The sequence below is a fragment of the Typha latifolia genome, chromosome 9 (assembly GCF_019914945.1).
Source record: "Typha latifolia isolate L0001 chromosome 9, TyphaL0001v2, whole genome shotgun sequence".
Lineage (NCBI taxonomy): Eukaryota > Viridiplantae > Streptophyta > Magnoliopsida > Poales > Typhaceae > Typha > Typha latifolia.
Window position 1 is genome coordinate 1,280,526 of NC_133094.1, and position 22,308 is coordinate 1,302,833.

A 22,308-nucleotide genomic window follows, 5' to 3' on the forward strand; every position below is an offset into this window, starting at 1 on the left:
GTTGTTGACAATCCTAAATCCTTTATGTCTTGAACCATCCACATAAAAATTCTCCAATCCTGATAAGAAAAACAATGCAATTTGAGTGAGATCCAACTAAAAAAAATAATACAGAACAACATACTATTTACTTGATTCATTTTCTTAATGAAGGAGTACCTTCTAATCCTCTTTAGCAGTTATATAAACAAAAAAGAAAATGAAATCAAGGATACTCTTTGAAGATATACAGCAAAAGGTTACTGGAGTTTTATCTAAAGATTGACAAGTATGATGGCACAGCATGCTAATAAAGAAAGGAGAGAAAGTAAAAGTACAATAATGGTTACTTTGTATCCACTTGGTTTAACATACTTGCAGATTACACTACCACTCTACCAGTCAAGCATTAGACCTAGCAGGCATCAGCGAATCGCCATTACCATTCTTCTATTATGGAGCATCGTAACCTTGTCATTGTTCAATTTTTCCAAATTCAAATTGACTATACATTCATCTAGAATCTATCTTGTGCCACCACCTGAATTGTGACATAACTATCTGTTTGGACTAATGTGCTCAAGTTCCTTGCTGGTAGAAACACCATACTCCCTTGATTATATATATATAGATATCAAAAGCATAAGGATTACCAACCACTTTCATTTACTATTAAGTTTTTATTTTCCTTGCCTTCCATGATTTTTGAACTTTGTAGCAAAAACCAACTGTAGCATAATGAACTAACTGATCTAACCACCAAAAAGAACAAAAGGAAAGGTGGACAATTCAGCTGGAAAATGAAAACTAGCTATCACATGCCAAACTCATCCAAGTATTTTTCGCTAATTCTCATTTGGACTGAAACTCTGTTTTCACCGTGAAACTGTTGTTCCAATTGTATTATGTCTAATTTCATAATTGCACCAACATGACAATCTCTCAACACGCGTACTGATAAACACTTAAAAGAAGATTCCCAAGTTCACGCAGTACACGAAACTCTCGAAAAGAATAACTTGCACGTTATTCAATTTGGAAGATCCATTACAAAAACCTGTTCCACAGTTGTTTTTTATTTCATAAACCTATTCAAGCTTTGGAGTACACTTCAGTTGTAAACAAACTGGCAAGCAATTGAAACAATATAACAGCCCCAGGTATTTTCCAATTCATAAAATTGTTGAAATATACTTGATTGATTTAACTAGCCATGTTGAGAAAGGAAATTCTCACGGAGAACTTTAACCTTCTAACATATAAAACTATCATTCTATCAATGCATAGAGAAACAATATATAAATAAATATATATATATATATATATATATATATTCCCAAGTAGCAAATTGTTAACGACGGCAAACCACATCAGGGTTTCGAGGGTACCTGATAAGGGGGATCGACGATTAGGATCAGTGATGGCCGGCGGCGGCATGCTGCTGGTGCTCGTGGTGGCGGCGCTCCTCGGGTAGGGCGATGAGGTAGGAGAAGACCACGACTGAGCTCGTCTCGATGTACTTGACAATGTAGCTGGGAGGTCCCTCACCTTCGTCACCTTGTCACCTTGAGTACGTTGTAGCAGGAACTTAGCGCAACGAGTGCCGCTTCCGAGATCCGATGAAACCCTAAAGCTCTCTGTTTGATTGGAAATAGAGGCATCCGATACGATTGAGGGAGATGACCAGAAATTAATAATTGCGGCCTCCCTTATAAGTAATAAGTTGTTCTTCACGATGAGAAAGAAAAACACGTTTTTATTCTAAATTAGTCTTTTATTTACACAATAATTTCCTATCAGAGTAAGTCATTATATATTTGAGGCAAGAGACATGAAGTCAACTGTCATAGCTCAAAGTAGTTGACCAAAGAAGCAAGCATATGCAGATTACTAATCTATCTTAATACTGACATGGTTCTGTGAAATACTACACTGGAATACATTATGAGAAGGGGATAGATGGCATTACATTAGAAAAACTTATATAAGAAAATTAAATTACATCAGCACTTGCTTCTTTTTCTTCATCTTCTTCTATTCTCTTCTCTTTTCTTCTCCGTTCTTTTCTTTTTAGTAGCTGCTAAAGCATCGAGATCCCTCCCCAGCTATGTACAGCTTTCACGAACGCAAAGGCCTGACACTTCCAAACTGAATGGTGGCAGAGCCTGTTCATCAGAGACAAACAGTTCATTACTCCTGGATAAGTTGGTAAAGCATAACTGCTTAATTGTTATGGAATTATGATGATAACAATCGGGGTGTGGATTGTTGTGCACCCTAACAGTGCAATTTTTATATACGTTCTTTGCTTTTTCTCAGTAATCATGCAACAAGTTACAAACCTAAATCGTCCATCAGTACTGATGATGAATCCACACTTAGGAAAGAAAAATATGAAAGAACTATATGAAGGGCGAATTAGCAGTTATGATTTATCTCAATAGCCACAGCTGAAGCTTATTTCTATCATGGCATCAATTCTCTCACCTGCTGCGCAAATACTAACATATTGATATGCATGCTCAGTTGCTATTTAGATCTTATCTAGGCAAAGCATATGTCTAAACCTCCAAATACCTCATAATAAAGATGCAGATGAAGACTATTCCTTCAGAGATGCAGCATAAGGACTTACTGATTGTCAAGTCAAATAAAAAGTTAACTTTCTTCATCATCAGTTTGGGCTGTAACCTTTTTCGGCCTCCTCTTCACAGGATGTGGAGACCCGCCTGATTAGTCAAATGAGCAAGTAATGAGCCAGCAAAGCAGAAAATAAAGGAACAAAATCATCTATTTCGTCATTCACCCATAAGCTGAAAGTCATTAAAAATCAAGACGAGCAACGGTCTGAAACTTAAACAGACTCAGTTCACTACTAGATGTGAACAACCAATCATGATATGCTGCTATAGACAGGAGGGAAACACACACACACACACGTGAAAATTATAGTTCTTTTTTATTTGGAGTTATATCTGTTGCATAACTAGAAATCATAATTTAAATGTTAAGCCATAGATCTCATGACCGCTGCTTCTTGACATTACAATCAGCACCATCACTATCCTACTAAGCAAAATACTTTGCTGCATAATCGAGAAACAAAAGTAAGAAATCTGTATTTCTGTATGGCAGAACCAAAGCTTACCAATATAGATCATGTGATTCTTCAATTTAAATATACGTGCTCTAGGACTACAGGATTTGTTTTCCCATACACTGTTTTCCATTACCATTTATCTGCTATTAAGAGAATAGAACTGAGTGGCTGCATCTGCCATGTTGTAAATATACATGCTCCAGATGTTGATGCTTTATGGGGTTAATGTTTGGCTTCTGATGCTGACGACTATGAGGTGGTGACAACTAGGAATAATTGTCTTATCATGTTCCTCAGAAGTATCAGTTACATGGCAAAAGTTGAAGAACATTGGAAATGGCTTTCACTCAATAGTAAAGTTCTTTGAGCTGAAACCATTGGATCACCTGCAGTTGAGTCTGATATTCTATGACCCACTCAATATAGCAAAACCAATTACCATCTACGCTGGAAGTCTCATGAGACAGTTAAATTGATGATCATTTTGTGTTCGATGTCATTCATGGCAGAATAACTTGAGTCCATCTGTCCCCGTGAGCATGTGGTAATAGATTCTCCTACTAATGCTGAGTTTACTTTTGAGATCCCGACACCTGACTGCAATTCTATGACATTCTTTTTGAAACCTGAAGAAGGGACTACTGCATTCAAGCAGTTTCAGATATGCTTTTGAAATAGCTTGAGATGTCTTGGGAGCTTGTTGATCTAGTGTTTGTAATGATGCTCAAGAGGCATTACGAGGTGTCATTGTTCTTCTTGCAATAATTGTTTAGGTTCTCCTTAGACTGAATCACTTATTTATGGCATTTTGAGTAGCTCTGGTGGAATCTTGAGCTGCTTTTTATGGTGGTGAAAAGGTTGTAGGAAACCACGTTGTATCCTGCTCTTTTTAACTGATAATAAATTTCTGAGCATGTATATTATAACATGGCATCAACGTCTAGAAACTCATAGTTCCAAAGGCCCCATTAACGCACTGAGAAAATTTCATAATCTGCTGCCAATCTAAAATGATTATGCATGACAAGAAACGTAAATATACCAAAATTATTAGCTTCTTTACTTAGTTGTGATTTGCGCTCAGGTTAGTAAGAAGTAATATTTCAGGACATGGAACTAAACATATCTTGTTCATCATGGTAACAATCAAAGCATTCAAAGTGAAAAGATAAGAGAAAAAAACTCGCATCAGAAGAAAAAGGAACATCATGATGTTCTTACAAGCCAAGCTAATTAAATATCCACAAAATCGATATAGATACAATGATTATGTAAGTAAAGCAAATGGCTAACTAATCAGCAAAAAAAAAAAAAAAAAAATCTGCATCAAAATTCAATCTTTTTTTCTCACGGAGTAAACACAACTTTGGGACAAAATACATCAACCAACCCAAAAGATCTAAGATCAGAAATATCACCTTCCAGAAAATAAGACGCTGAGGGCCACCCGCGCACGGTAGTGAAAGCCAGCTCCTCTTCCTCCGTCATGGGATTCGCCATCCTACTCACGAGCTCCGCGAATCCCAAGGGCCGCCTCCTTGGCGGGACCCAGTAGGACGCGCCGGGGACAAAGGGCAGCCAGTCAGGCGCAGATCGCCGCACGATTATCCCATGGATAGCTTCCTCGAGTAGCCGCATCCCAAGGACCTCCACCTCCGCCGCCACCGCTGCAGACGAGGGATCCCGCTCGACCTCGATCTCGATAAGTTCCAGGTTCTCCGGGAAGCTCGAGCGGGTGCGGCGGGAGAGCAGGGAGAATGGAGAAGGGGTTAGGGCTAGATTTTTTGATACGCGGGTTAGGGTTTGAGAGAGGAGACGAGCCATGGCAGGGAGGGAGGGAGGGAGAAGGATGGAGAAAAGTCGAGAGAGCGCGAGAGAGACGAGGGCCGGGGAATTTATTAAATTGGGTTTTCCCGGTAACGGTAAGATCCGATAACCCGATATGCTTGTTAGGTTTGGTAATAACAACTATGGGCCGTGGGCTGGGTGGGCCCATGGTTTTGCTAATAAAATTACAATATTGAATCTCATTATTTACTCTTTATAAGTAAATTTTTTAGGGTTTAGTTTTCCTCAAAAGAGACTATCATTGTCAAAAGTTAAAGCAATTTTAATCACCATAATTTTATAATATTCCTAGAATTATGACTGATATTGCTTTGCTGAGTTAAAAGAAAGCAAGCCTCTAATTGAAAATAATGATATAAAATGTTTAATTTAAAGGGTTATTACTTATTAGGGTATGTTTGTATTGCAAACCATATGCAATTTTTTTATAGAAAATGCAGAGAATATTTATCCCAATAATTTTATTTTTTCCATTTTTCAACTTTTCATGCACTAATACTTTGGGCCAGAATGGACCCTACTTAGCCTGACCCAATCCTGAAAGGCCTAAAGAGTTGTCGGGTCGGATATAGATCCACTTGGAACCGATACGCTAATATACGGATCCGGAGTTGACCCGAAATAACTTAAATCCGATCACCGCTTTCCCTTCTCCGATTAATATTCTACATTCCTTTTCTATATCCTCCTCTAAAATTCACCTCTTTTACGTGCTCTCTCCGCGGCGGCGATCGAATTTTGAGAGAGAGGAGAGAATAGAGGAAGGAGACGATGTCGTACGACGAGGTGGAGATCGAGGACATGGAGTGGAGTGAGGAACTCCAGGCCTTCACGTACCCTTGCCCCTGCGGGGACCTCTTCCAGATCACGAAGGAGGACCTCCGCGCCGGGGAGGAGATTGCCCGGTGCCCCTCTTGCTCCCTCTTCATTACCGTCGTCTACAACCCCGAGGACTTCGCTGATAAGAAACCGCCTCCCCAGAAGAAGCCCTCGCCCCGGCCCATCGCGGTCGCCTGAAGCGATCTGGTTAGGGCTTTGATTTCCCTCTCTCTGTCGTGCTGCTGTTGATTGTTTTGGTTACGAGTGGGGATTTCTCTTCTTAAAAGATGGATTTTGTGTGTGTGTGTGTGTGTTTTGGGCCTTTGATCTGATAAAGTTTGCTCTCTCTTTTTCAATGTATGATTATAATCTGGGTCTTTTATTTATTAATTACGACTGTTGTTATGCGTAGTTTGTGATGGTTAGAATTATTTTCTACTTGTTTTGTTATATTAGTGCTTCTTAAGTGTGCCTATTTTTAGTTTTTCTATATAATGCATATGGTTAGGATTAATAAGTTGTTGAAACTTCTAAGCAGGACAAACTTCTCCTGAGAGTTAGGCATGGTCTATTTCTTTTGAAACGTGTTCATCCATGACATAGTAGTAGGGGTGTAAACCAGCCGAGCCTGAGCCCGAGCAAGCTGGCTCTGATTCAGGCTCAGCTCGAAATTAATTTCAAGGCTTAGAATTCTGCTCAAGCTCGGCTCAGCTCAACTTGAGCCCAAGCCGGGCCAGACCGAGCCCGAGCCTGAAATGAGCTTATTATCAAGCCTCATTCAAGCCGAGCCGGCTCGAGTCAGATCAAGCCCAAGCCGAGCCACAAGCTATTTTAGCTCCCTTTTGCAAAGAGTTAAAAAAAAGACATGTCTCTTAGTAATCTCATCAAAATCGACAATAAAACAAAAAATATTTTTCGCTTCTCTTCTCCAAAAAAGGAAGAGAAAACAAAGCAAAAAGAAAAAAAAACAGAGAACTCTCGGAGACTGTGTTGGCCTCTCAGAGAACGGCGGGGAAGCCGGTGACGACTTTAGATTGGGGTTTCAGCTTCGATTTCAGTTCCGTTCGCTTCCATGGTGACACTACCACCGTGATATGCTCCTCTGCCCCGGCAGAGGACGGGACCGCGGGGTCGTTGAACCGTAGCTCGAACTTGCCGAAAAAGTTGACGGTCGAGATCTTCTCCTTTGGGGGGTTTGGAACGGCCCCTCGATGGTGTGGGGAGAGCCATTTGGTTAGCATGTACTCGGGCTTCCGCCATGGCGAAAAGGAGAGTACTTTCTTCTTCAGGCTCTGCCGAGCAGCCTCAGAAACCACGAGAAACAATCTGATTGAGTCGATTGGCTTCCGACATAGATGGACGACAGTGATTGAAGCGCGGCGTGGTAGCTCTTGGTGGATCAGGCAACTTCGAAGGCGTAGCAGTTCTCACATCGAGGGAAGAGGTGAGCGTTGGACCCGAAAGCGAGGGAAGTGTCAGTCTTGTCAGAGGAGGAGAAGGGTGTTAGGGTGATGCCCCACGAGCACGGGTGCTGAAGGAGGAGGAGGAGGTGTGAATATGGGATTTGGAAATTAGGGTTTTCTCACCCCTTTATACTGAGCCTATCGAGTCGAGCTTGAGCGAGCCGGCTCTAGCTCAGGCTCGGCTCGATATTAATTTCGAGCCAGTTTCGACGGCTCAGTCTCAGCTCATCTCTAACCGAGCCGAGCCGAGCCGAACTCGAGCTTCAGTCGAGCCGAGCCTGAGCCGCTCGTTTATTTTGACAGCCCTACATAGTACTTATGAGATGTAATTATGACAGTAGAATCATAGTTTCAGTAGCTTATTTCATGTGCAAGTAGGGCATAATATGTTGACCATTGTACAGGAGTAGGAGAGTCCTTATTCTCATTAACCTACACTATAATTCCTGTTATGAGGTAAATTATTTGCATTTCTGTCTGACTGTTTGATGTTATCTGTTGAATCTGAAACCACTCTCACATATCCACATTGTGAAGAAGATGAGTATTGATTATTAGTCTCAATCCTTGTCCATGGTCCCTTTCATCTTTATGCAAGGTTTTCCACTGATCAACCACATCTTGAATTTTTAAATGGGATGATGATATAATCTGGTACGAGGAATGCATTTAGTCTGTGACTCTGAGGGAGAAAAAAAGGACGTTCATTTCCATCATGAAGATATACTCACTCTGATCTGAATTTGGAATGGAGACATCTATAGTTAAAACAAACAAATTTTTATATCTGCTTCTTCTTTATAAAATACTTGGCGTACCTTTGTAAATGAGAATTGATAAAAGAGAGAATGTAGGAAAGAGTTGAAACCATTTTGATCATAAGGAGATGACTGATACCATGAGATATTGGTTGCCGAAATAATTTATATCCTTGAACCTTTTGCATCGCAGTAATACTGAGAAGGACAAAATAGAGAAAAAGTGTTTATGCTTTCATGCACTTCAGCTTATTGCTTCTGAACAGGTGACGGAATATATCTCTGAAACTGACCAATCTATTGTTGCAGGATGGAGCTAACTGTCAACTGCATGTGTGCTGAATATGGTGCAGACATGCTGGTTTTCAACTTAGATGGTTGCGAAATCTTAGCTGCAGAAGTTTCAAATGGAATTCATCTAATCACAAATTATTCCACTTGTGTTTTCTTATACAGAGGAATGTATACTAGGAAAGAGTCATTTTGTAGATGATATTCATATTCTCAATTGTCTTTGAGAAATCTTAGTAGTGTCTTGAGAGAAATTTTTGCTTTATTCTCTTTTGTTGCATTGTGAGTTTTTCTTTTGATCATGTAATAGTTACAGCTTATTGTCAGTAGTTTGCCCTATGTTTATGTTAGAGTTCACAATTTTGCAACCTCAAGAATTGTTACCTTTCATTTGGTTGTTATGTTAACTCGCGCTTTGTATTAGCAGACATGGTCTTGTTGCGTCTTATTATTGCTCTCCAAATCTCAGCTTGATTGGTTAGGAGACTTTTTGGAGAAGACAAAAGAATAGAAGGAAATGAGCAAACTCGTGGCAATGTTACAAAGTTGATTCCTGCACTTCATTGTATTATAGTTTTATTCCCAATAATTGATGGTTAATTCAGTTTGTCAGCTAGAATTCATTTCTAGATAAATGAAGGCTAATCTAGTCTTCCTATTTTGTGGATTTCTCCAATGCATCTGCCAAATTTGTAGCATTGCTATTCTTGCAATTTTCTTCTTCATATCTATCCAGTGCAGTCATCCTTGTTTGGAATGCCTAGAGAGCATGCCAGTGCAGAAGACTGAAAACTTGCCCTAGTAATGAAGATGATGTCTTGTTCAGTTGTTCCTTGTTTATATTTTGACAGCAATCTACGTGAATATTATCAGGGAAGAGGTCTAGTATACAGTGGAAAACCTCTTCTCTACATCCAAATGTGGTGCAAGATCTCCTCGGGGAACATCCATATGAATATTATCATTTGATCTCCATGCTTTCTTTTCTGCCGTATTCAAAATAAAATAATTCGGTCCGAGTAATTTGAAAATATTATGCTGTTCACTCGTAGAATAAGTATTCTAATTTTTAATATTTTAAGAAGAGGGTTGATATTAGTATAAGCTATTACATTATTTAGTTCAATACTAGTATAAGAAATAATAATTATATATTAAGACATAAAGTTGATATTTAAATATTGAAGAATTATAAATTTGTATTGGGAATTGATGATGTTTTATACTAAATGATGAAAATCCTCTTAAATATATGTTAAAATAGTAGTAAATAGTATTTTTCTAAAATAAAATTAATTTTTATTAAAATTGCGAACTTAAAATACTTTATATCTTTAATAATTATATATTGCGGGGTAATGCAAATTTACAAGTCCACATTGTGAGAAAATAATTTTGCTCTCTTTATATAAAATAACCATGTACTAGATAATCTACACTGTAATGCGAGGTTATAAACCAGCACTGCAGTGTATTGTGAGGTTATAAGCCCACATTGTGAAAAAAGTGTGCAGAGTTAATATATTTTATTTTAATTTTTTACAGAATTTACTAGTTTAAAAAAAATATCAACAGATGATTAATATTTAAAAGAAGAGATAGATGAGAGAGAAAATTTAAACTATAGCTAAGATGACCGATATTTAATAGAAGAGATAGCGGATAGAGAGAATCTCAACGATGTATAATCAAATATTGTCTAATCTAGGGGTAAAATAGTAAATATAATTTATTATAGATTATTATTAAATTATTTTTTAAAAGTTGTATGTAATAAGATGAGAGAGAATGGTGGATTACTATACCAGACTAAAATAAGATGTTATTTAGTTAGAACGAAACTTATTCTAGAATAAATTTATTCTTATTCTATAAGTGATGAGCAAATAAATATAAATAAATAAATCAATCAAAGTGATGAGAAATAGAATTATACTAGAGTTTTTTTCTCAATGCTTTAAATAATAGAATTCTACTAATTGAGTAGTGATTCCATATTAAAAATAATTTTTATTTGTTGATAAATTAAATGGTATATAAGATATTTTACATATGTAGATAACCAATAAAAAAAATTAAAATTTAAGTATTTTTTTATTGCTATCCTTGAAGAAAAGAGTATCAACTTCTATCAATTTATTGTTATTTTTATTTTTTATTAAAAAATAGTTAAGTCTTTTAATTTAGAAAGTGATTAGTACTTTTAATTTATAAGATCCGTACTTCTGATAAATTTTATTTTATATTATTTAATTATAATTAAAAGAGATAAATTAATAGTTATTATTGAATCATTTAACTAACTTAAAAATATTTTGTTTCTCTAAAGGCTTTAAATTCCAGGGTATTTATTTTCCCATATTTTATTTTTTATCGTCTTAGTAGAGAGTTATTATTATTACATAACATCGGGCTACTCCGGTCTCTCCCAATTGACCAAAGCTTCCCCACTACGCTAATGGCGGAAGAAACCCAAACCCACCCCTCGAAACCCTCTCAGCCAGATCCGACGGGTGCCGGCTATGCAATTGGGACATCTCAGGTGAGTTTCCACCTATTAGCTCCCTCCAATTCTCTTGCCATATTATCGAATTCGCTCTATTTGCCCGCTGTGATTTGATCTCGTTTAATCGTTTTCTGGGTTTATTTTGGGAATTCGAAAGATCAAATCTTTTTTCGTTTTTTATTGTTAATTCTACTAGGTTTTGATAAGTTCCAAGAAAATTTGATGGTTTTCCTCATTAGTGCATTTCGGTGGTTTGATTTGGTTCTTGTAAGATGATATTTTACGTGATTGGGACTTAAAGGTCAGGGGCTTTTGGGTTGTACTATTGAGTTTGATTCTTGGACTTGTTTTTATGTGCTGTAGACGTTTATGATGAAACGAGGTGGCTTATATATGTTCTAATATGCTTCCTGGAGTGCAAAGTGGATATATTTGCAGGGCCGAATAGAAACGCATTTTGGAACCAAAAAAAAAAAAAATAGAAGTTTGAGCCTCACCTGATTTGTTTCTCATACTTTCCTTTAAATCTTTTTTTTTAAATTTTTTATTTCCTTCATTTTGTTTTGAACGTTAATATCTTGGTATGTTTTTGCTTTTGTGCTTTAGTTGTTTTGTTTATTTTCTTTCTAATTTCTCATCAGAAGTATTTGCTCTATGACATTAGAACTACAACTCTTCCTTTTGTTGTTAGAAAAGTTAAATGAACTAGAAAGATGTTGCAAGTTCCAAGAAAATGGTGAAAGTGTCAAAATGTTCTTAAGAAATCTCTCAGGGCCTCTATGGTTTGATCTCTGATATATAGTAGGTAATGCAGGTGATGAATATGTCAGGTTTCCAGCAGTCTCAGAATGCTGCTTGCTCCATGTTCCCCATTATCTACCCTCCAATCTTTCCGGGAATGGTTCTTCAAAACCCAGAAGAGCATGAGCAGGGTCCAGGAATTTATGCCATTCCATGTAATCCGTACATGGGACCAATGTCCGGCTATCCTCCAAATACTCTTATTCCTCTGACTTATAAGATTCCCACGTAAGTTTTCATTTTGAATTTTATGGATTTTGATTGTTTCACTTTGTTTCCATTTCTTAGGTAGGTTGGATTTAGTCTGTGGAAAATCTTTGATACAGTGTTCCACGTATAGACAACATTTTGTGAGGAAAAGGCATGACCATCTTCTTCATGATTGAAGATTAATTTCTAAGATATTGGTATCATATCTCAAGGAAAGGTCAAAGTTGGATGGTGTTGAAAATATTTTAGCTTGTCATAAGATAAGTGCTGGTCTTGGCTGTTTATTTAGGGTCTTCAGTAGAGAAACACGATAAGATTTTTACTGAGGGTCCTGGAAAAATGATGGTTTAAAGGAATGGCTTGTTATCCATGAGAGTGAATTGCTGCTCTCGTCTACACCATGAAATTTTGAGTAAGAGTGGCAAGAGGAAAACATTCTTTTTGTTGTTTTAACTTTCTAAGTACCAGAAGTTTCTTTGGTTCCTTGATATCGTTCTTTTTAACTAGTATCTTTGGGAAGGTGACAGCTACTTTTATACAATATGTTGAACAAAAGGATTCTTGATTAAACTTGATTGTTCTTACTGCTTTGTTTTTGTTTGAATAGAATTCTAGATATATATACATGTGTTCAAGAAGTTCTAGATTTAAGTACAAGCAATATGCTAAAAGGCAGTTGCGATATCCAGGCCCTCAGGGGCCTCCGGGCACATTTGTTTCTTCCTATATCATAAAAGAGGTTCTCTTTCTATGTCTAGAAGCTTATGAAAGAATATACAAGCAAAATAGATCTGTCACATGCAGGAGTTACATTGGAGGTGATCTTGGATCTTACAGTTTCCAATAGGAATGAAAAGGAAATATGAATGCCACCAACTTTTATATGACAGGTGGATGTAAATGTTTTATGTACTAGTGACTAAGACGAAATCAGTTGATTATGCGAAGTGTGTTCTATCTAAAGATTCAAATAGAACTTTGACATTTCTTTTAGCCTTTTTTTGGAATATAACTTTTTAGGCTTCATGAAAACTTGGCCTATCTGTCCATATTGTCTTCTTAGGTGTATTGATCTCTTTTTGTGTCATCTTCTTGACCATTGCCATGAACCGTTTGGAATATGGGTAACTATCAGCAATAAAACTGATATTGCAATGCTTGCAAAATCGATAGTCAATGTTGAGTTTAGGGAACTTTGATGCGATTTTCCATAGAATGATTAAGTTCTTAGTTATTTATACCAAAAATGTGGTCAGCCCTTATAAAATTGACATTTGTGAAGAAAATATTTATGATTTATGTGTATGTCTTGTAGATTCTAGATGCCTGGGGAGTCATTTTGGTTTAATCTGCTTATTCTTCATTTTCTTGAAATTTATTTTGTCTAATTGGTTGAATAAATGATTGGTAACAAATTGAAATGTTCCAGATATTTCTACATAAAATTGTTTCCCCTAGGAATACAACACCTAGTGAATATTGTCCTGCACATTTGAAATTTCCCAGTTTTATTTAATAGAAGCATGCAGATAGATGTGATACAAGGTGATCATTCGTCATTTAGCTTTTCTGCATCTCTTTCTTAGTTCCTGTCTTTTTTTCTTTTAAAATTCAGTAGGGAAAGTTCTGGAGGAGTGGCTGGTGAAGGGCAGGCGCAGGAGGCAAGGCAGCAACATGGTCCTCCAAGACAAGTAATTGTGAGGAGATTCCAGTTTGCATTTCAGCTGGACCTGGGACTGATCATAAAGTTGGCAGCTATAGTTTTTCTGCTCAGCCAGGAAGGATCAAACCAAAAACTAATCATTCTCGTGATGTTTGCAATGCTGGTTTATTTGTGAGCAAAACCTTTTTTATTGATTCATTTCAGTTAGATTAGATTTTGTTTGCTATAACTGTGGACACACACATGGATGCACAATGCTACTACTACTAATTTGAATAAATCCGTAGCTTATTTGTTTCTCGGAAACAGCCAGTTTTCTACTGTATTAACATTGCTTATTCTTGCGTCTGCCACTTTCTGTTTTTCATGCCCTTTTGTCCTACCTCATTTCACAGATATCAGACTGGTGCCCTTGCTCCACTTTTAAGATTGATTCGGCGAGCAGGAGCCCCTCCTCCACAGCAACCTCCTGTTCGGATAGAGAACCATCCTCCGGTTGCCCCTAATAATGGGAATGATCCACGATTAGGTATCACTATCTTTAGAATGTTACCATGTAGCAACTAGTATATATTGGGCATTGTCTACTACTCTATTACAATAATAGCGATAAACTTTTCGTGGGATCAATCATATGGATGAACCATTTTTAAACTCTGCTGCTGCCATCTGTTATAGGCTCACACATGCCATCATATGCTAGATATAACTTCTCTATGTTTATATTTATCTTATTGTACTCAAATTTGCTCATTACCACACAGGCCTTGCACCATGTTTCACAAATTAAACACCATGATAAATTATATTATCAGTTCTTACTGACAATGACGCTGAATCATTTGCAGAGGAAAATCCTGTAGCCGAGAACCAAGATCAAAACCAGGCTAGAGAAAATCAGGAACAACCAGAAGCCCCTGACGAGAACCATGGAGGACCAGTAGGAGGGAATGGAATTAATTGGTGGGGCATTGTAAAAGAGATCCAGGTGTTTATTGTTGGGTTCGTGACATCTCTTCTTCCGGGATTCCAACACCAAGATTAGGTTTCCTTTTCATAAGCTATGACTGGCAATCCCAAGCATTGTAACCGTTTACCATAACATACAAAGGATAAACCGATAAAGGAATTGAGTCTAATAACAGTATTGAATTTTTCCCGACAAATGTGGAGTTATATTGATTTCTTTTGGCTACTCATTCTCTTTAATTCGGCTCACACTACCATTGGCTAAAAATCTTTTGTTTTGATGCATCCTTGTGTATTAAGTCTTTGTAATTGTTACTCTGCATTCCTTCTCTGTGGAGACTGTTTAGCCAGTATAAACTGCAATGGTGTAAAACTAGTAATTATTTTTTTTCTCTGAGAAACAGGGATAAGATTTGAACCTAGTAATGTTGGGGAAGCATATAAAGAAAGTAGGGGGTTTGAAGGTCAAAAGGATTCTAGGAATATAGCTATTTTTCAAACTATTTTATCATTTATTGTGTTAAATATCTTGAATATCAAGGTTTAGGTTTAAAAATAATGAATCCACCTATATATATATATAACATTTATTCAAATAATAATATCCAAATTAACAATTTAACCAATGCTTTGAGAACGCGTCTAGGAGAAATACTAAATTTCCCTGTAAACAAATGTCTAAACTATTGCACAAATTTGGAGATTTTTCTTTCAGATTTTGAACTAAGGTTATTTTAAAACAAAAGGCAGAGCTTTCCACTATGCTCTTGCCCTAAGAAATGCTCCTCAGAAGGGAAAAAAAAATGAAGATTCTTGTGGTGTCAAAAGAGATCCCATCATGGCTACACTCAGTATCCTACCATCCTCACTGTCCTCACTGCATCTTATCAGCTCAGCATTTGCGTGGAGACATGAAAGAAATAGCATTCATCCAAAGAATATCTAATTGGAAGTAATTATCATATCATAGCAGACATTCTTGACAAAAGGCACTTTGATTTGTTGGAATAGTGATATATTGCTGCATGCCTCTGCTTCTCTGGATGATTGGAACAAGCTACAGGCAGGCAGGCAGGAATCAGGACCAAGTAAATATGTCATATACAACGAGATTTGGTTATCATAGCAGAGTTCTCATCCTGCATGAAAATTGAAAAAGAAAAAATAAATTAATATTTAATAGGATGATTCTTTAGCTACTTTTTATGCATTTTATCATGATTGAATTTTGACAGTGAAAAGGACCGACTGCATTAAAATGATATGAAGGTAAAATATTTCACTTGTAAGGTTCCAATTCCACAAGACGGTACATTTGAAGGGTGGAGAAATAATGCTCCAAGCAGTGTCAAGTTCTCTGCCACATAACGTGATACCTGTGAAGCTAGCAAATGAGGAAGGACGATGGGCTAGCCGTGAAACTTGAACTTGGATGTGTCTGAAACTTATAACAAGAAGACTGTCATAAGCTGTATCAGTGATGGTACTTTTGCCCTTTAATTATAGTCCATGCCCTGTAAAAATATGTAAAGAACTTTGATGATCCACTTATGGTAGGACTAAAGAGTGACACAAGATGTTCTTCTGCTAAGAAACTCTATCACAGAATGGTCATAGATAAAACGCTTTATCTCATCATATTAGCTACTGGTACAATTGAAGATATTGAAAGAAATTGTAGCATATAGATGCTTCAGCTGCCATCCCAAGAGCTGCCTTTGTAGTAGCTACATACAAGATTAAGCTGACAGAAATTAATTTCATTAGTTACATACATTTAGTATGGTTCCTACATGGAGTTGCAGGTCCTATTCCATACAACATTCTGCACAACAAGATGCAACAATTTTCTATACCTTTTTTTTTCACGACAAATATGATGTTCACATAGGTATAAACCAAACTTGCAAATCTAGATAAATAAGCATCATACCTATAAAGTTGCTCCAGTAGGACTACTAAAGCAACCTGGTGGTTCAAAACCATAGATGACAGTCTAATTGTCACATCAGCACGCTCACGCACTTGCGATCCATGACCATATGGACCACCGATACAAAATGTAAGCCTTGATGATCCCTAAAAATTTCAGTGTCACATGAGAGACTGATAGCGGACAAGATCACTTCAGGTCTAACAATATATAAGAAATTAGGAAATACGAATGTAAGGAAAAAAAAGGACAATACTGAATATGTCATGTATCATGTGAATAAAATTTGATTTTTAAGTTTTCAACGGTTTCATTGTAAGCATCTAGAGATATTTAATGCATAGTAGCATTAAATCAAAGATGAGTACATACAGTGATCCCAGCATCTCCTACCAAATCAGCCATTTGCTCAGATACAATATCTTTTCCGTTCTCATCCAACATAACAACCTAAGAAAACATATTCAGAATAAAAGAGATGAGTGAATTTGAGCAAACTGGATGAGCTACCAGCAATTAATCTACATGCAGAGAGATGAAGATATGATGTGTAATGTTAATTCACAATGAAGAGGCTGTGAGACAATACCAAGTCTTCAGGCTTGATCTGTTGCATCATAACCGTGTCCTCTGCTTCAATCTGGGCCTTCACATCACTGCTTGAAACACCAAAACATCAAAAATAGTGACATGGTCATTTTTTTGTTAAGTAAGTTGGCTTCTAATCAGCTTATCATTGACAAGTTAAACCAACCAAGTGTTTCACTGTTTGGCCTGGAGACATTTTCTGAAAATACTGTTTTGGGTGTCAAATATATGTAGATGATTTGCACCAAAAAGGCAAAAACACACTTTATTTTTAATTTTTGCATGATAGCCTATTCTACTATTTTCTTCGTAAATTGCCCTCGACCCATATGAAAAAGAGAGTCGTACAACTTATTTATTAGCTGCAACAAATGTATCTTACACTCGATTGGACATATTGGTTTTCTATAATAATATAAAATTTTCTTTTCTCTAAAATGAACAATTGATTACATATGTAAGTACTCCATATTAATTAAAAATTCTCTTTTTCTTCATCCAAATAAAGAGGAAAATATAATGTTTACGTAATACATTCAAAGTTATTACTTTTATAGTTTGCAGTTATTACTTTTGTAGTTGGTAGTTATTACTTTTTGGAGTTCACAGTTATTACTCTTTAGGCGGTTATTGAATGTAATTCATAATTATTGAATATAATAAATTCACAATTACTTTACATATTATATGAATATATGTGTAAGAGAGCAGACATTTATTATTGCTCGCGTAATCTTAAACCAAAAGTGACAAAATAGTACATTTAAAAAAAAGTTTGACTAATTTGCAGAATGTAATTCACAATTATTGAATGTAATTTGCAGTTACTTTATGTATTACGTAAATATTTGTGAGTGAGCAGATATATATTATTACCTATGTCTTCCTGAGCTAAAAGTGACATAACAGTATAGTTTAAGGATAAGTTTGACTAATTCACATAACGTAATTCTTTTTTTTTATACAATCCACATTTATTTTATGTATTACTTAAGTATATGCGTAAAAGAATATTTATTATTGCCCATGTCTTCCCGAGACAAAAGTGATATTGTACATTAAAAAAAATCAAACTAATTTGCAAAACATAATTCAGAGTTATTTTATATGATTCGTAATTATATTACGTATTATGTAAATATGAGTGAGAGAGAGAGAGAGAGAGTAAACATTTAATTTGGAGACCAAAATGATAGAATAATATAATTTTAAAAAAAAATCAGACCAGACTAAATGCATAGGAAATTTCTCTCTTCTCATCCCAATAAAGGGTAGTCACAACTAGTTTTAATTCAACCACTCAATATGCACAAAGTTGGAAGAAAAAAGAAAAAAAGAAAATGCCTCAAAGAAAATGTAAACTGCGCTTGCCATCCAAAGTTAAACATAACATGCATTTTTAGTGCAAATCACCCAATATATGTTAAGCCCAAAAAATTTAGACAATCGTTATTAACAAGGATTTCTTACTTAAAAAATTATAGATTATGGAGCATGAACTATGGAGATGCAGAGAAAATATGTATATGGAATATTGGTATAAGATTCACAAAGAAAGCGACAAACAAGAATAAAGCCCTACCTTGTAATTTTTGGATTAGATCTGATGAGAATGTCCTCAATGCTGCAATAGTACTTGATCTTCTCCTTGTACTCTTCAACTAGAAGTTGAATCCCTTGCGACCTCTTCTTCCCAACTGTTAGTACGCGCATAGGTATCGATCTCTACAACATGATCGAGTACTTTTAGATTAATTTAAATACTTTTCCAAACAAACCTCATTTACATAGGTCAGTTGATATATTACTAACCAAGATTGAATTTTTTTATTAAAGATAAAGCTCCCATTGATACTAAAATTTAGCTAATTTCTAGTTGGGTTATAAAATTAGAGTCAGATTTGAAGAACCAAGAACGGATAGTGTGTGAAAAATCAAATAAATTCGTTAGAAATAAGAGAAAATTTTAGCTTACGACGGATTGGCCCGAGTATTTGGATCTTCTGTCTGCAAAAAGGAAATGAAAAAGGCGATGGGTTTAGGGATTTCGACTGGAGCGAGAAATAAGTGAAGTGGAGGAGGCGAGTGAAGCTTCACCCAGTGACGGAGGAGCTGCGGCTTTCTTGTTGAGAGAGAGATGGGCGTCGCAGTGGCACCATGAGAGCGCCATGGAGAGAGAGAGAGAGAGAGAGAGAGAGAGAGAGAGAGAGAGAGGGAGAGAGAGATTTTTCATTTCACTCCCTATAATAAAATACATGTTTACGCCATTTTACACTTTACACCCTTTCTTTTCACTATATTTAATTCAACCTTTACTTATTTTTTCATTAACACATGCAAAAACACTGGATAAGTTTAGCTGCAAAACTCGGTTAGTCTACTCTTATTTCTTAATCTTGACTCTGGTATCCTAAATTCTAATTTGATTATAAACAGAGTTAGTAGTGTTATTATTGCTTTTAAAATAGAATAAGAAGAGGATTTAGAAGATATTTTATATTAAGTGAGCAAAATAGTTTTAGCCTGCGAGGAAAGTGAAAGAAATGACAGTGGATTAAAGTGATGTCAAATTAGTAGTTTACTTTGCTGTTATACTGGTTTAACTAGGAGGAAATAAGTTGACACTAACATGATTTTAGCATAAAATAATATTAGCTTACAAAATTATATTAGCAGAGAACTATAACCTTATTTAAACCCAAGCGGGTGTTATATTAAAATTTCAAATAATAAATAATAAATAATAAAAGATAGACTAATAAAATAGTGCTTAGTTAGTTAAAGATGGTTCTCGAGTTTAAATCCCAAATAGGATTTTTTATTAGAGGAATTTTAGGTAATTATAGGTAGTATCTTAGTGATGAGTTTTGCAAGAAAATAGAATGATTTGAGTTATCCAATTAATTCTTTGGGTTAAAGTGAAAAATAGGATGTAAACATAATAAACATATAATATAGGGTGTTAAATGAAACACCGTTCCAATTCATAGTTCAACCTCACACACCCAACTTGCGATAAAGCCGGCGACGCACCACCTCATCCCGCCGTCTTTGGGGCCAGTGGGAGCATTGCGTCGCCGACTTCATTATGGAGCATATTTGCTTTAATTTTCGCGCGGATTCCATTCACAGGAAGAAACTAATCATGCACAAAAGACCTCGTGGATTAAAGCTTCAGCAAACTACCTCTGCTTGTGTCTTTAAACAGTTAATCCAAATCCATATAAAAGAGGAGGTATTCTATTATGTAAGATGAAAACTAGAACTTTCACACAATCGATGCACTCACCAGATGAAGCATTCCTTCAAACAAGAATAAGTTACAGATACATGGAAAGCATACAACATGGCACGCGCTCTTCGACCTCAAAACGACGAGCAGTATAAGCAGAATAAGCTATCATCCTCGTCTTAGGAACACGAAAAGAGAACCTCTTGAACCTTTTCCTAATCTGATTCTCTCATCGATGTATGTGATCTCCAGCTTAACCTCACTCTCGCCGCCATACTGGAACCCCAGTGATCCAATCTTCAATTCAGGAGGTTCAAATATGACCTGAATCCATTTGTCGTCGAGTACTTTCAGTTTACCTGCATAAGCCATCAACAACTCCAGTTCAGCTAATAGCACAAATATTTGCACTATTAGCAGCTATTCAATTGTGAAATCCAAATCAAGCTTGATGATGTACTATAGCTTGATTAGACCCTGATATGGAAACTAAAAAAGTTTGATGATATGTACTAACAATCTGAAACCTTTAAATATTTTGCTATATAAACATCATGCATATTTATGTACCAGTGAATAAGATTTGTAACCACTCAGAGGTGACAGAGAAGAACAAACAACAAGTGGAATAGCAGAAAAGTATCTCTGCCTATGAATTTACAAAAGGTTACCTTTCAAGGATACTTCGCCATTGAGGAATCCAAAGACAGAGAAGGCGACTTTGTTTCTTACAGAGTCTGGGGCTTCGACAACCTGAATCATTTCATTTGCTTTAAAGATAAGGCGGCCAAGGGCACTGCGATAACCTCCTCCAGGTGATGTGGGCACCGAGCAATATACGACATCCCAGTCTGGTTAAGATATACGATGCAAAAATGACAGAAAAAAAGTGAAAGAAAGCTAAATAAAATGGCTCTCAAGTTCTGACAAAAATTTAAAAAACAAGAACAAGTTTCAGCAAAGCTACAATATAGTAAGTGAACAGCTTTGAGGCAAGTAAGTTCTATCTTCACTAATTTTATCGCAAAAGGAGCGCCATTGCTACTCCATTGTTACGCAACCAAAAGTGAACATGATGTGATTCTTTAACTATAAGATGATTCTTACTCAATAAAAAACAATAGTACTTCTACAAGAGCAATAAGAGATGAACACTTAGGAGCATCATTTGAAAGCATTAACCTGGAATTTACCTCCAAATATAAGAGGGCACTTAACCGGTTCATTCACACAGTAGTTTGCCAATTGAAGTGCTACATCAGCTACCTCTTTGTGTCCATCCTTGGAAAGCAAAACACCTCCATCAGTTCCCTTCACCTATGGGTGGATCAACAGCAATGAGCTTAAAAAAAAAGGAGAAAAAAAATGCACATAGATTATATTTTTGCAGTTTACATTTTGTCTTCTCATTATTTATACGGAATAATTATACATGCTCCCTCTCAAATTTTTATATCACACATTGATCTCCTAAACTATGAAAAATCTTGGTGTTAATGAAAAATATCAAATGACAAATTTATAAAGGGATCATTTTTTAACGGGAAAAAAAAATCTATCAACTAAATAACGAAATAAGCATTTCCGAGGTTTAGGTGGCCCATATGGAAATAATCAAACAGATTGTCTAGGTGTAATTATCCCTATTTATAATTCAACATTATATATATATTTTTTTTCAACAAAGAACCAAAAATTACACCGAATGGAGCGTTCTTTTCTATAATTCAAAAAAAGTGAAAAGAGAGGGTGTGAATTGGTATAAACACATAACGCAGGTGCAAAAATGAAAAAAAAAATCCAGTAAAGAGGAAAAGGCGACACCTTTGAGAGAATCGAAGCCACGAGATCGTCGGGAGCCCTGAGCGCCGGCTCCGCCGCGAGCGAGGAACGGACGGCCGAGATCCTGCAGCGGTGGGGTCGGAGTGAAATGGACGGCGGATGCGAGGCCTTGCGGAGGGAGGTGAGGGCTTGGGGCTTGGGGTTGGGAGAGAAGAGGGAGAGGGAGGAAGAAGATGCCATTTTTTGGGTGGCTTTTTAGATTTTTTTTACTTCACAATTTATACTACTTTTCTTTATTTTTGTCATTTTATTTTTCCTGGTTAAATTTACGTTTAAATTTGGGCTGGCAAAAATTGGATTTTAGAT

The 22,308-nt window shown here is 36.3% G+C and overlaps 5 protein-coding genes across 8 annotated transcripts; 2 read left to right on the top strand and 3 right to left on the bottom strand.

Annotated features, from left to right (window-relative positions):
- Positions 1 to 1,839: 1,839 nt before the first annotated feature.
- LOC140795801 (uncharacterized) lies at positions 1,840 to 4,945 on the bottom strand. Its single transcript, XM_073148586.1, has 3 exons — positions 4,498 to 4,945; positions 2,615 to 2,708; positions 1,840 to 2,144 (listed from the first exon to the last, which is right to left on the bottom strand). Exons 1-2 carry the CDS (start codon positions 4,901 to 4,903, stop codon positions 2,638 to 2,640), a joined length of 477 nt encoding a protein of 158 aa, XP_073004687.1. The 5' UTR covers positions 4,904 to 4,945; the 3' UTR covers positions 1,840 to 2,144; positions 2,615 to 2,637.
- Positions 4,946 to 5,610: 665 nt separating this feature from the next.
- On the top strand, positions 5,611 to 8,626 carry LOC140794664 (diphthamide biosynthesis protein 3). Its single transcript, XM_073146788.1, has 2 exons — positions 5,611 to 5,953; positions 8,277 to 8,626. Exon 1 carries the CDS (start codon positions 5,699 to 5,701, stop codon positions 5,942 to 5,944), a length of 246 nt encoding a protein of 81 aa, XP_073002889.1. The 5' UTR covers positions 5,611 to 5,698; the 3' UTR covers positions 5,945 to 5,953; positions 8,277 to 8,626.
- A 2,003-nt stretch (positions 8,627 to 10,629) lies between these two features.
- Positions 10,630 to 14,604, top strand: LOC140795434 (uncharacterized). Of its 2 annotated transcripts, none has more exons than XM_073147983.1 (5): positions 10,630 to 10,800; positions 11,579 to 11,793; positions 13,391 to 13,609; positions 13,834 to 13,967; positions 14,287 to 14,604. In XM_073147983.1, exons 1-5 carry the CDS (start codon positions 10,717 to 10,719, stop codon positions 14,481 to 14,483), a joined length of 849 nt encoding a protein of 282 aa, XP_073004084.1. In that variant the 5' UTR covers positions 10,630 to 10,716; the 3' UTR covers positions 14,484 to 14,604. The 2 variants fall into 2 exon arrangements, with proteins under 2 accessions (XP_073004084.1, XP_073004083.1); XM_073147982.1 differs by having other exon boundaries at positions 10,650 to 10,800; positions 11,570 to 11,793.
- A 489-nt stretch (positions 14,605 to 15,093) lies between these two features.
- On the bottom strand, positions 15,094 to 19,144 carry LOC140795233 (putative RNA methyltransferase At5g10620). Of its 3 annotated transcripts, none has more exons than XM_073147689.1 (8): positions 19,026 to 19,144; positions 18,904 to 18,935; positions 18,511 to 18,653; positions 16,930 to 16,996; positions 16,713 to 16,790; positions 16,341 to 16,486; positions 15,784 to 15,921; positions 15,094 to 15,546 (listed from the first exon to the last, which is right to left on the bottom strand). In XM_073147689.1, exons 1-7 carry the CDS (start codon positions 19,096 to 19,098, stop codon positions 15,882 to 15,884), a joined length of 579 nt encoding a protein of 192 aa, XP_073003790.1. In that variant the 5' UTR covers positions 19,099 to 19,144; the 3' UTR covers positions 15,094 to 15,546; positions 15,784 to 15,881. The 3 variants fall into 3 exon arrangements, with proteins under 3 accessions (XP_073003790.1, XP_073003792.1, XP_073003791.1); XM_073147691.1 differs by having other exon boundaries at positions 15,721 to 15,921; XM_073147690.1 differs by having other exon boundaries at positions 15,691 to 15,921.
- Positions 19,145 to 20,150: 1,006 nt separating this feature from the next.
- LOC140794797 (probable plastid-lipid-associated protein 8, chloroplastic) lies at positions 20,151 to 22,204 on the bottom strand. Its single transcript, XM_073146986.1, has 4 exons — positions 21,985 to 22,204; positions 21,354 to 21,477; positions 20,832 to 21,011; positions 20,151 to 20,519 (listed from the first exon to the last, which is right to left on the bottom strand). Exons 1-4 carry the CDS (start codon positions 22,180 to 22,182, stop codon positions 20,329 to 20,331), a joined length of 693 nt encoding a protein of 230 aa, XP_073003087.1. The 5' UTR covers positions 22,183 to 22,204; the 3' UTR covers positions 20,151 to 20,328.
- Positions 22,205 to 22,308: the final 104 nt, after the last annotated feature.

What these genes read in the sequence shown, in the direction of transcription:
- LOC140795233 (XM_073147689.1), bottom strand. Translation starts at nt 19,098, where the DNA reads ATGGCGCTCTCATGGTGCCACTGCGACGCCCATCTCTCTCTCAACAAG. An exon ending in AATACTCGGGCCAATCCGTC is followed by an intron (nt 18,654 to 18,903) that starts GTAAGCTAAAAT and finishes ATCATGTTGTAG; the next exon opens with AGATCGATACCTATGCGCGT. An exon ending in AGATCAAGCCTGAAGACTTG is followed by an intron (nt 16,791 to 16,929) that starts GTATTGTCTCAC and finishes ATGTTTTCTTAG; the next exon opens with GTTGTTATGTTGGATGAGAA.
- LOC140794797 (XM_073146986.1), bottom strand. Translation starts at nt 22,182, where the DNA reads ATGGCATCTTCTTCCTCCCTCTCCCTCTTCTCTCCCAACCCCAAGCCC. An exon ending in TGGCTTCGATTCTCTCAAAG is followed by an intron (nt 21,478 to 21,984) that starts GTGTCGCCTTTT and finishes ATCCACCCATAG; the next exon opens with GTGAAGGGAACTGATGGAGG. An exon ending in GTGCCCTCTTATATTTGGAG is followed by an intron (nt 21,012 to 21,353) that starts GTAAATTCCAGG and finishes TATCTTAACCAG; the next exon opens with ACTGGGATGTCGTATATTGC.
- LOC140795434 (XM_073147982.1), top strand. Translation starts at nt 10,717, where the DNA reads ATGGCGGAAGAAACCCAAACCCACCCCTCGAAACCCTCTCAGCCAGAT. An exon ending in TTTGCAATGCTGGTTTATTT is followed by an intron (nt 13,610 to 13,833) that starts GTGAGCAAAACC and finishes CTCATTTCACAG; the next exon opens with ATATCAGACTGGTGCCCTTG. An exon ending in TGGGAATGATCCACGATTAG is followed by an intron (nt 13,968 to 14,286) that starts GTATCACTATCT and finishes AATCATTTGCAG; the next exon opens with AGGAAAATCCTGTAGCCGAG.
- LOC140795801 (XM_073148586.1), bottom strand. Translation starts at nt 4,903, where the DNA reads ATGGCTCGTCTCCTCTCTCAAACCCTAACCCGCGTATCAAAAAATCTA. An exon ending in AGCGTCTTATTTTCTGGAAG is followed by an intron (nt 2,709 to 4,497) that starts GTGATATTTCTG and finishes TTGACTAATCAG; the next exon opens with GCGGGTCTCCACATCCTGTG.
- LOC140794664 (XM_073146788.1), top strand. Translation starts at nt 5,699, where the DNA reads ATGTCGTACGACGAGGTGGAGATCGAGGACATGGAGTGGAGTGAGGAA.